Below are 13,142 nucleotides of genomic sequence, written 5' to 3'. Positions count from 1 at the left end.
AAAAGAACAAAGTTGCAGGACAGACACTAGCAGACTTCAAAATTTACTATAAAGCTACAATAATCAAGACAGGGTGATATGATGAAAGAATGGACAAAAAGAAATAGAGTACCCAGAAACAGACCCATACAAATATATGCAAATATATACATATATTTGTATGTATAGTGAATATAGTGAACTGATCTTTGACAAGGAGCAAAGGCAATGCTGGAAAAAAAAATTATGGAGAAGAGATAGTCTTTTCACAAAAGGTGCTGGACAACTAGATATACACATACATATAAATGAATCTAGATACTAACCTTACTTAAATCTTTCAGAAGAATTAGCTCAAATGGACTTAACTAAAAAAATCGCAAAACTATAAAACTTCTAGAAGGTAATATCCAGATAATTCTAGGTAAAACTAGAAATTTTAGAAATAACACCAAAAGAATGAATATCTATGAAATATATTAATAAATTGGACTTAATTAAAATTTAAAACTTCCTTTCTGCAAAAGATAGTCATGAAAAAATAAGCCATAAACTGGGAGAAAATATTTGCAAAATCCATATCTGATATAGCACTTAATATTCAGAATATAGAGAGAACCTCTAAAATTCAACAATAAGAAAAATATATGTTGTTAGGGAATTGTGAATTAAAACAATAAAATATATTAATAGAATGGCTAAAATCTCAACTGCTGACAATACCAAATGTTGGTGAGGATGTAGAGCAACAGGAACTCTCAATGCAAAATGGCATCACAACTTTGGAAGACAGTTTGGTAATTTCTTTTATCTTTTTTTCTTTATAAAGAGTTTATTTAAAAAAAAAAGAGTTTATTTTTTAGTAATCTCTACACCCAACTTGGTACTTGAACTCACAACTCTGAGATCAAGAGTTACACACTCCACCGACTGAGTGAGCCAGGTGCCGCCAAGTGGCACTTATTTTTAAATTAGCATATGTTGTGTTATTTGCATGTATGTTAATGAAATATTCTATTTCCCCCAATAAATTGATAGTTTCAGAGTCTTCAGAGTCTACATCTTATTCTTCTATGTATCCCTAGCATCTATGAGCATACTCACTTCTATATATCCCTAGCATCTATGAGCATACTCATAAATGTTGATAACAGCAGCTTTTCTTCACATGTAAAGCTTTGCCTGGGAAGAAAGATGAGAATAACCTGTGTTTAAAAGCTTGCGACGGGAATGCCTGAGTGGCTCAGCAGTTGAGCGCCTGCCTTTGGCTCAGCGTGTGATCCCGGATTCTCAGGGTCGAGTCCCACATCAGGCTCCTTACATGGAGCCTGCTTCTGCCTCTCTCTCTGTGTCTCTGACTCTCATGAATAAGTAAATAAAAATCTTAAAAAAAAAAAAAAAAAAAAAAAGCTTGAGATGATCCCTTACATATATGGTCAAAGGATTTTCTTTTTTTTTTTATTTTATTTTTTATTTTATTTTATTTTATTTTATTTTTTATTTTTTTATTTTATTTTATTTTTTTAAAGATTTTATTTATTTATTCATGAGAGAGACACAGAGAGAGTCAGAGACACAGGCAGAGGGAGAAGCAGGCTCCATGATCGTGACCTGAGCCGAAGGCAGATGCTTAACTGACTGAGCCACCCAGGGCCCCCTACCTAGACCATGCAAATCTTGATCTCAGGGTTGTAAATTTGAGCCCCACAGGGCTTTATTTAAAAAATAAAAAAAAAATTTTTAAGATTTTATTTTTATTTATTCACAAGAGACAGAGAGAGAGAGAGGCAGAGACACAGGCAGAGGGAGAAGCAGTCTCCATGCCAGAAGCCTGATGTGGGACTCGATTCCGGGACTCCAGGATCACACCCTGGGCCAAAGGTAGGCTCTAAACCACTAAGCCACCCAGGGATCCCCCCCAAAATAAAAATTTTTAATAAAAATAAATAAACCTCTTACAACTCAACAACAAGAAAACAAACAACTGATTCAAAAATAAGAAAAGGACTTAAATAAATATTTCTTCAAAGAAAGTATACAAATGATCAATAAACACATAAAAAGATGCTTAACATCATTAACTATTAGGGACATGCATATAAAAACCACAGTAAGATATCACCTCACACTTGCCTTTAGGGCTATTAACAACAACAACAACAAAAAATAACAAGTTTTTGTGAGGATGTGAAGAAATTGGAATCCTTGTGCACTACTGGTGGGAATGTAAAATGATACAGCCTTTGTGAATAATTACATGGTATTTCCTTTAAAAATTAAGTATTGGGGCACCTGGGTGGCTCAGTCAGTTAAGTGACCCACTCTTGATTTCAGCTCAGGTCATGATCTCATGGTTTTGAGATTAAGCCCCACATAGGGCTCCCCACTCAGTGGGGAATCTGCTGGAGATTCTCTCTCTTTCCCTCTCCCTCTGCCCCTCCTTGCTGAACTCTCTCTCTTTATCCCTCTCAAACAAACAAATACATCTTTTAACAAAGATAAAAAATAAAATATGGATGGGGTACCTGGCTGGCTCAGTCAGTAGAGCATGCAACTCTTGATTTTGAGGTTATGGGTTTGGGCTTCACATTGGTGGGGAGTAGACTTTACTTAAAAAAAAGTTTAAAAAAATTAAATACAGATTACCAAGTAATCCAGCAGTTTTACTTCTAGAATAGAATAATTGCAGCAGGGTCTCAAAGAGATAATTTCCATACACATGTTCCTAACAGCATTATTCACAGCAGGCAAAAGATGAAAAATAAAGCGCCCATAGATGGATGATAAATAGATAAACAAAATGTACTATACACATACAATGAGCTAATATTCAGTCTTAAAAAGGAAGGAAATTCTGATGCATGCTACAACATGGATGAAACTTGAACACATTATACGAAAAATAAGTCAGACATAAAAGGACAAACATCGTATGACTCCACTTATAAGAGGTACCTAGAATAGAAAACTTCATAGTGGCAGAAAGTAGAATAGTGGATACAAGGAGGGTAGAGGAGGGAAGAATGGCAGGAAGAATGGGAAGTTTTTATTTAAAGGGTATGGAGTTTCAGTCTGGGATGATGAAAAGTTCCAGAGATGGATGGTGAGGTGATGGTTCCACAATATGAAGATACTTAATGCCCTTGAGTTCCACACTTAAAAATGGCTAAAATGGTGAATTTTATTTTACCACAACTTTAAAAAAATAAAAAGCTTGAGAGACGCCTGGATGGCTCAGTTAAGCATCTGCCTTTGGCTCAGGTCCTGATCCCAGAATCCGGGATCGAGTCCCACATCAGGCTCCTTGTGGGGACCCTGCTTCTCCCTCTGCTTATGTCTCTGCCTCTCTCTCTCGGTCTCTCATGAATAAATAAATAAAATCTTTAAAAAATAAAAAAATAAAAATAAAAAGCTTGAGATTGGGGTGCCTGGGTGGCTCAGTGGTTGAATGTCTGCCTTTGGCTCGGGTCATGATCCCGGGGTCCTGGGATTGAGTCCTGCATCAGGCTCCCAGCAGGGAGTCTGCTTCTTCCTCTGCCTATATTCCTGCCTCTCTCTGTATGCTCTCATGAATAAATAAATATTTTTTAAATCTTTAGAAAAACCCAAAACCTTGAGATGATGAATTGGAACAAAGCCTTGTGAGCCTGATAGAAATCCTTGTTACTTAGTTTTATATAAGGACAGAAATCTAAAAATCTAATTGTCTAGTGCAGAGAATAAGGTTTTGTTGTTTTAAAAAAGTTATTCTCTTTATCAATAAGTGTGCTTAGACTACATACTACTCCAGGGGATCCCTGGGTGGCTCCACGGTTTAGCTCCTGCCTTTGGCCCGCGGCGCGATCCTGGAGTCCCGGGATCAAGTCCCACGTCAGGCTCCCGGCATGGAGCCTGCTTCTCTCTCTGCCTCTCTCTCTTTCTCTCTCTGTCTATGAATAAATAATAAATAAATCTTAAAAAAAAAGACTACATACTACTCCAGATACTTTTGAAGCTCTAATTGTGGTAGTATACTTTTCCTGCACTTTTCAGATGGGAAATATGGGAATGCATCTTTCTTAATCAAATATACAAAATTGAGGAATAATATATTATCAAATGCTATTTAAACTTTTCTTTTAAACTAACTTCCTGGGGAGGAGGGAAAAATGAAAAATAAATACACAAAACTGTCTTTCCTAATGTTAACTTAAAAATATATTATATTGGGACGCCTGGGTGGCTCAGTGGTTGAGCATCTGCCTTTGCCTCAGGGCGTGATCCTGGAGTCCTGGGATCGAGTCCCACATTGGGCTCCCTGCATGGAGCCTGCTTTTCCTCCCTCTGCCTGTGTTGTGTCTCTGCCCCTCTCTCTGTATCTCTTGTGAATAAAACCTCTGAAAATATATATACATATTATATTAATAGGTTAAAGATATGTAAGAATTCACAACCTTGTTAATACATAGAAATCATAAAAAGGAGGATAAAATCTACTTGCATCAGATCAGAACACAGTGCTTTTGCTGAGATCTTTATATAAGTCTATCTCCTGCTACTTTGGATTATGCTTTTCATTACAGTTCTCCTATACAGAGAAGCTTGGCCTCTGTGGGATCTCCTGAGAGTGCCTAAGACATGCTGCTTTCTAGCTTCAGAGGGCACAGGGAGAATTGTTTGCATATGCTTTCCTAAACCTCTGGGAAGAAAGACTTAAAGCTGGATCATTCAACATAGAAGGGAGTCATTCCCTAGGATGGTAGAGTTGAATGCTCAGCTACAGAGATCTGCAAGTGGCTATGAATTTCCACCCCAGGGAGCATCAAGAAAGGGAAAGATATTTATCTATTATTTATAGGACACTACCTACTGTAGTCACTCTCACTTGGTCCTTCTGAGTTAGGTCATCACCCGAGTGGGGAAAGTTGTTACACCATGCTCCTCTAATCCTAGTGCAGAGGCTACAGAACAGCAGAGACAGAGTGTAGCCCTCCTCATAACAGCAATATTCAGGAAAGTAAGAAATTATGGTTGTACCTTGTTGTATCAGATAGGGTCCTGGCAGGAAGCTAGTGGTTAATTAGAAGAGTTTAAGAGACTATAAAAGTTACAGGAAGCTGACAAATGCTAACAATAGCAGGGGCCACTTGGCACCTCCATGCTTGAAGGGGTAGAGGGAGCAAGTTACCAGAATACTTTTTTTTTAAAGATTTTATTTATTTATTCATGAGAGACACAGAGAGAGTCAGAGACATAAGCAGAGGGAGAAGCAGGCTCCCTCTGGGAGTCTGATGCAGGACTCAATCCAAGGACCCCAGGATTATGACCTGAGCCAAAGGCAGATGTTCAACCATTGAGACACCCAGGTGCCCCAAGATTACCAGAATCCTAAAAGAGCCATAGCAATAGCTTTAGCTACAGCTGAAAGAGAGAGCTATTGGACAAGAACTGCAACCTTTAGTAGGGAAATATAGCATTGCTAATCCTTGGTTCATCTCCAGCCAGAGCCTAGCCACACTCAGCTGGAATCCAGAAGGTAATGAAGTCTTATTGATGTCAAGACATCAGATGATACTTCCAGCATCTAGGGGCACAGAGTAGAGAATGTTGGAGAGTGGATTTGCAGGAGCAAATGAAGACTATCTGACCAACTTAACAAGGCTTATATGATTTATGAAATTCTGTATTCTAAATGGATGATAAATAATTGACACATGATTGAGGGGTCAAGTAGGTAGAAGCTGGTCGTGGATTTTATTTAGTGGGAAGTTCATGGCCTTTGATATGACCAAAGGAAGGGGGCAGCTTTTGAAGAACAGCTTCTAAAGGATTGGGATCTTTGCACTGGGGCCCCAGCGATTCTAGGGTCTAACAGAGAGGACTCTGGTTTAGAGGACAGAAAGGAATTAATTAACTAACTCAGCAAAAACAACTGAGATGGTCAGCAGAGGGCAGTCTACCGGAAAGTTGGCCAGTGTCTTAAAGTGTGAAGGCTTTATAGCCATGTCCCAGTTGTAGCCAGATATTCCTTGGAAGGAGTGAAATTATAAAGTCGTTCCCTTAAAAAATTCCCAACTAAAGAATCCCTGTGCCTAACAGGAACCAAATCAGTAACATAAGACAAGGAAACATATTCTGTGCTATCAAAATAGCTTTCCACTCCATACTGCAGGTATTCTGAAAGCCACAATGGTGGGAGTTCTGCTCTATTCTACAAATCTGGAATAATATAACGTGCATTACAATCAATACTGTGGTAGTCACTGGCCTGGAGCAAAGACTGTGGATCTAAATGCTGCTTTCCATTCTTGCCGCTAGAGCTCCTCACCACAGCTGGGGTGAGTAGGAGATAGAAGCTAACAAGATGGGAATGGCAAAATTCAGTGAAAAAAAAAAAAAAAAAAGAAGAAGAAGAAGAAGGCAAAATGACCTCAGAGTTAGGACTGGGTGTTTCAAAAGAAAGTTAAATGAGAGGCTTGGGTAAAACAGGCAGTGATGAGAGAAAGAAAAGAAAAAAGTCTCAAAAAGCTGGTAAACACAAGATCAGGATAGAGTGGTAGGGAAAAAAAATTGCTCTGCATTTGGAAGAAGAGGAAATTTGAATCTGAAGAGCAGTAACAGTAGCAGGAGCTACAAAAAGGAAGACTTGAACATTTCAAACAATGGCGATTATCATCAGGGTCAGATGAACCAAGGATTAGCATTACGCCTTGCTGCATTTTTTTTTTTTTTTACTGTGAATCAACACATAAAAACACATTGTTCAGTTAGAGGCAACAGAAGAGTTACCAGATTAACTCTCCATCAGTCTAAAACCAAGTTGACAAACGTTCACATATATGTTTTTGTAAATTATACTCTGAGAGTGTGTGACTTTTTATATCTAACCCTTGTGTCTAAGCAGTACAGTATATACTCAAATGTATGTAAGACTCATTTATACTCTTTGGAAATACTGAGGATTCCAAAGAGCACAGTTTACATGGTTAAGCATTGTGGTAGAAATTAAAACAAATTATTGAAATATTTATTTTAAAATAACTATAATAGGGGTGCCTGCGTGGCTCAATCAGTTGGGCAGCTGACTCTTGATTTCCACTTGGGTCATGATCTCAGGGTCATGCTTGGTACAGAGTCTGCTTGGGATTCCCTCTCTTCCTCTGCCCCTCCCCCCTTTAATAATACAGTTACTATAATAAACAAAAAACTATAATAAACCTATTACATACTTACATAAATAATATATCTTTAGTGAAAAATAATTATATTTCCCAAGATATAATCTCTTTCTAATGCCTGGTTTAATAGAACACAGCTGGATTTTCATATATACTTTTGCATTCACTATGTGCATATATTGTTTTGGTTGAAGTATATAAAGAAAATCCAATCTCATACAAATTCAGTTGGAAAGGAAAGAAATATTTTATTTTATTTTATTTTATTTTATTTTATTTTTTTTAATTTTTATTTATTTATGATAGTCACAGAGAGAGAGAGAGAGGCAGAGACACAGGCAGAGGGAGAAGCAGGCTCCATGCACCGGGAGCCTGATGTGGGATTCGATCCCGGGTCTCCAGGATCGCGCCCTGGGCCAAAGGCAGGCGCCAAACCGCTGCGCCACCCAGGGATCCCAGGAAAGAAATATTTTAATAATTTTTCCAAATAATTGTGGATATTATTCTTTAGTACTACACTAACTCCAAACAAGGGGGTCATTCCTCAAAGGTTAGTTGCAATGTGGAATCTGAAATGTACCCAGTGAATTTTTTGTACTCTGTTACATTAAAATGCATTGGTCTCTCTCAAACCTTGAATGTATGTTATACCTATGCATGGTTTTGTAACATCATGTATTGGTCATTTGGAAAATATTTGTTCACTGACTTCTGCAGATTTTTAAAATATTAATATATTTCATTGTACATTATCAAGCAACCACATTTGTTAATATCACCACCAATTTAATCAGAAACATCTTTAAGCATATTGGGAAGTTGTCAAGTCACAGTGACAAATATTTTCTAAAACTCTAATTTTCAGTTGAAAGTTTGAATTTTATCATTGGCAACAAATTCTGCCAGCTGTTTTCCTTGAAGTGACAGGCTTACCTTGTTCATTTATGATAAAATGTCTGCCAAATACCCAACCCTTGATAAACATAGTTTGCTTCAATAATTATTTTAAGTAAAAATGGTGTTCCATGGAAATAGTGGCTAATTTAGCTCCCAACTCAACCAGTTTGGCAAGTGCTTTATCGTGTGCTTCGGTATGCAATAGAAGTGCTTTCTTGATCCTTCCCATGAATCACACAGAATATTAAAAAGGCATGTATTCAAAAGCTGAAGTTTGATTAAATCAATTTCTACTGCTTCGTCAAACACATTCTAAAGTGAAACTGGTAAAAAAGAAAAAAAAAAGAGTGGCACCTTGTTGGCTCAGTAAGTAGAGTATGCAATTCTTGATCTTGCAATTGTTAAGTTTGAGCTCCATCACGGGTGTAAGCAATTACTTAAAATCTTAAAAAAAAAAGAAAAAGTGAGGGGTGCCTGGGTGGTTCAGTTGGTTTGGCTCAGATCATGATCTCCAGATCAGACTCCCAGCTTAGTGAGAAGCCTGCTTCTCTCTCTCCCTCGGCCCACCCCTTGTGCTTTCTCAAACAAACAAACAAACAAACAAACAAACAATTCTTAATAAAAAGAAAAAAGTGAAACTGGTATTTTTTTTTTAAAGTAAACTCTATACCCAATGCAGGGCTTGAACTCACAACCCTGAGATCAAGGTGCATGGTCTACCACCTGAGCCAGCCAGGTGCGCTGGAAACTGGTACCTTTTTTCTATTTAAAGATTTACTCAAAAAAAAAAATAAATAAATAAAGATTTACTTATTTGGTGGGGCAAGGGGGCGGGGGCGCTGGTGCAGAGGGAGAGAATCTCAAAAGACTCCCCACTGAGCACAGAAGCACAGAAACAGATGCAGGGCTCCATCTCACCAACTATGAGATCATGACCTGAACTGAAACCAAACATTTAACTGACTGAGCCACCCAAAAGCCCCAAAACTGATATTTTTTAATAGTGAGTGGGTGGCATTAATCAAATTATTACTAGTACAGTAATTGTTTTTGTCCACTATTGCTTTTATGTCATCAGTGCAAATGTCAACACGGTAAAAGTCAAATAATGTCTTAGTTGTATTATGATAATAGTTAAAACGTTATTGCAGACCGACCCTTGAAAACATTATCAGGGACCCTTGTATTTCTGTGGGCTATACTTTTGAAATGAATTCTCCCTATCCCTGATAGAATGTAAATCCTGCAATTCCAAAGGTTTTCTGTTTCTTGTTCACTGATTTATCTCTAGGGCCTACATCATGCCTGGCTCATAGTAGACACTCAATACATACTTGTTTAGTTAATTTTAATGAAGTAATCAACTGGAACTATATCATTATAGTGGAGAACTTAGAATCTACATTCCTGGAAACTCATTTTTAAAAATTTAGTTTTAAATAGGTAAAATATACAAGAGGGTACATGGTGAAAATTCTCCCACTTTGCCTTCTCCAAGGCATTTTTTTTTTTCTCCAAGGCATTTAAATTGCTTTCTCAGAGATACCCACTACTGTCAGTTTCTTATGCAATTTTCTAGTGATATTTTGAGGATTCGCAAGCATTATAAACACAAGCATATTCCTTTCTTCCCTCACACATATGGTGGTATCCTATACACAATATGGACTGCATAGTGGTTTTTTTAAAAGTAAACTTTTTCTTTTGGAGTAATTGTAGATTTATAGAAAAGTTTCAGAGATTCTTGTACACTGTTCACTTCTCCTAATGTTAACATCTTATATAACCATAGTACCACATCAAAACTAAGAAATTAATATTGACACAATACTATTAACTAAATTACAGGATTTATTTAGATTTTACTAGTTACTAGTTAGGTCCTTTCAGTTCTAGGATCTAATCCAAGATACCACGTTGCATTTAGCATATTGCTTTTTTTTGCCCTTAAAATGTACTTTGGGGATTGTCTCATATCAGCTAATATATAGTTGTCTCATTCTCTGGAAGGATTGTAGAATGACTTCCTAGAAGTAGAATTTCAGAGCCAATGATTATGTGTATTTAAAAACGACATGGGGCGCCTTGGTGGCTTAGTCGTTTAAGCGTTGGATCTCTATTTTGGCTCAGATCATTATCTCAAGGTTTTGAGATGGAGCCCTATGTCTGGCTCCATGCTAAGCAGGGAGCCTGCTTAAGATTCTGTCTCTCCCTTTCCATCTGCCCCTTTCCCTCTTTCTGTCTCTCAAGAAAACAAACAAACAAACAAACAAACAAACCCAAATCCCTCTCTATCAAAGAAATGACCATACTCTCCCAAGTTGTCCCCCTGTGATTTGAATGTTGCACATCTCCTTGAAGTTCCAAAATTAAGATTGGGGACTGAATGAAGTTGATAAATGTAAAGTACTCAAAACACTTCAAAATAATTATTTTTATTTATTTGTTTATTTTTTCAAGGTTTTATTTATTTATCATGAGAGACACAGAGAGGCAGAGACATAGGCAGAGGGAGAAGCAGGCTCCCTGCCGGGAGCACTGATGCAGTACTCTATCCCATGACCCTGAGATTACAACCTGACCCAAAGGCAGATGCTCAACCGCTGAGCCACCCAGGTGCCCCCCAAATAATTATTTTTAATATATTGACACAAATACACATAGCATTGCAATGATTTACATTACACCAATAATTCATTGTACCGTGACCCACATGTATAACCTCTGCGGACCACTAGGGGGCTCTGATGGAAGGGTTTTTTATAATTTATATTAGTCCACTAGGGAGGTATTTCCAAATGATGCTTTAGAATTCTGACCTCTTAAAACCTGAAAGAGAACATCTAGTCCAGCTTCCTTATATTACAGATGAGGAAACCAAGGTTGGCCAAGATAGCTAGCATGGAGTAGAGCTGGAATCAAAAATTTCCTCTTGGTTCCGATGGCAGAAGTTCAAGAACTTTTTTTCCATGTGCCTCCACTTGAATGATTCACTGCCTGTGAATCACTTTGGTGCCACAATTTTAGTAATTCTTGCTAAGACCGTGTATTTGTGATATTTTTCTCGGAGGATACTTTACTAACTGATGAGGAGAAAGCAGCTCATGAAATAAAAACTTCTAAATAAACTTTATTACTTTATTCCAGAATGTTCTATGTAAAGTACCGCTCAGCACCAAAACCATATCACTTCCTGAAACCCTAGCAACCATTTTCAATTTGCCTTTCAAACTTACTATATACTTAAAACATTTTTCTCTTATCTTCATTTGTTCACTCAATATTTATTGAGTGCCTACTAGTGCGAGACAGTCATAGGCCCTTAGGTTTACAGAAGTAAAGCTACCATTCCTCCACAAGAAGCATCTATTTCTCCATTTAAAAAAATATGTATTTATTTATTTTATTTCTCCATTTTCCACTTTAACATACAAACTATTTTCACATGTTTTAGTTTAGTGGTGCTGGTAGTGTGGTCCCTGAACCAGCAGCAAGAGCAGCAGCATTTGAGAACTTGTTAGAGAAGCAAATTATTAGGTCCACCCCACACTCTAGGGATGGGGTCTAGCAACCTGTTTTTGTTTTGTTTCGTTTTTTTAAACAAACTCTTGAGGGATTCTGATGTAGATTCAATGTTAAAAACTTAAAAAAAAATGTCACTAGTGTCAAGGTTAAGAAACCCTGTTCTCTTTTTTTTAATTTTTAAAAAAATTTTATTTATTTATGATAGTCACAGAGAGAGAGAGAGAGAGTCAGAGACACAGGCAGAGGGAGAAGCAGGCTCCATGCAGGGAGCCCGATGTGGGACTCGATCCCAGGACCCCGGGATCATGACCCGAACCCAAGGCAGCCGCTCAACTGCTGAGCCACCCAGGGTGCCCCCAAGGTTAAAAACTCTTACACCTCGGTACTGATGATCTAAGTAGCTCAAAGATCAACATCTGACTTCGAAATCTACCTCAGGCATCTACATGGAGTTACCTGTTTCAAATACACCTGATGCGACCCAACAATGACCACTTTGAATTCAGCGACGTGGAGTATCTGGAACAATCGCGTTAGTAGTGGCACTTTAATGGCTTCAGAACAAAAACGGACCGCCGTGGGATTTTTCTGGGCCTACACCGACAGAAAATGGGCCGGATGAGTTCTGGAATGGTGTTTTCGTGCCCTCGACCCAGTCAGGCGCAGCAAGCCCGGGGGTCCTGGGTCTGGCTGGGTCAGGACGGCGCTCGCAGCCGACCGGGGCCGCGAGAACCCGCTAGCTCGCGCCCAGCCCTCCGTCAGAGGCCGCGGGTGGGAAGCCTCGGCCGCCCCACAGCGATTTGGAGAGGGGCGGAGGCACCCGAGAGGACCCGGGAGGCCCGCGCAGGGCCGGCCAGCGCGGAAGCCGCACCCTCCTGGCCTCAGACGCCGGCAGGGCGGAGCCACGCGGCCGCAGCTCCGGCAGAGACGCGCGGCGCAGCGCGGCGCGGGCTCGCGTTTGAGGCGTATGGGGCTACAACGGGAGCGGCTGCGCCGCCCGGCCGGGTCAGCGTCTTGCGCATGCGCGGAGCCGGCGCCATTTTGGTGGCCGGGCGCGGAGGTGATTCCACACTGAGGAGAGCGCGGCGGCCGGGTGGCAGTGGCAGCGTTCGTGTGCTCGGGTGTGAGTCGCCGAGGGAGGAGGCGCTGGTGGAAGAGGTGGCGGCGGTGGCGGTGGTCGTAGCGGTGGCGGAGGAGGCGGGTACGAATCAGCTGCGGGCGGAGACATGGCCAACATCGCGGTGCAGCGAATCAAGCGGGAGTTCAAGGAGGTGCTGAAGAGCGAGGAGGTCAGAAATGAACTCGCAGACATGCCCCCACCCCAGCCCTGGGCGGGAGGGTGCTCCCAGCGGCGACCCCGGCCCCCCGGTAACCCCTGGGTGGCCCTCTTTGCGGCCGCCCTTTCTGCCTGTGGGGAAGCAGCAGTCTCCCCCCTGCTTCCGTCGCCCTCCCCTCCCCTCCCCGGGCCCTGGGATGGACAGTCTCGCGGGCGGGCGGTCTGGAGAGGAGCACGGTTTGGGGGGCAGATGGAGAAGGGGGCGCCTCCTGGAGGGGTGTGAGCTCTAGAGAGAGCCCGAGGCCGTG

The 13,142-nt window shown here is 40.3% G+C and overlaps 1 protein-coding gene and 1 long non-coding RNA gene across 9 annotated transcripts in view; one reads left to right on the top strand and one right to left on the bottom strand.

Annotated features, from left to right (window-relative positions):
* LOC140621788 (uncharacterized) overlaps nt 1–12,909 on the bottom strand; it is a 51,287-nt gene extending 38,378 nt beyond the window's left edge. The window contains exon 1 of one of the 3 annotated variants that reach the window (XR_012021530.1): nt 12,015–12,909. This is a non-coding gene — a long non-coding RNA (uncharacterized lncRNA). The remainder of the gene's footprint in view (nt 1–12,014) is intronic. The other 2 variants (XR_012021531.1, XR_012021535.1) reach the window with 2 other exon arrangements.
* UBE2K (ubiquitin conjugating enzyme E2 K) overlaps nt 11,844–13,142 on the top strand; it is a 68,132-nt gene continuing 66,833 nt past the window's right edge. For 2 of the 6 annotated variants that reach the window (XR_012021522.1, XR_012021517.1), the window contains exon 1: nt 11,844–12,847. Coding sequence is in view for 2 of the 6 variants with exons in the window: in XM_072807162.1 (XP_072663263.1) it covers nt 12,785–12,847 (63 nt within the window). In the remaining 4 variants the exon portion in view is untranslated. The remainder of the gene's footprint in view (nt 12,848–13,142) is intronic. The other 4 variants (XM_072807162.1, XM_072807181.1, XM_072807197.1 and 1 more) reach the window with 4 other exon arrangements.

Source organism: Canis lupus, chromosome 2 (assembly GCF_048164855.1).
Source record: "Canis lupus baileyi chromosome 2, mCanLup2.hap1, whole genome shotgun sequence".
In the NCBI taxonomy this organism is placed as follows: domain Eukaryota; kingdom Metazoa; phylum Chordata; class Mammalia; order Carnivora; family Canidae; genus Canis; species Canis lupus.
Note: the sequence above shows the minus strand (reverse complement) of the source record. Positions and strands in the feature narration are given on the sequence as shown.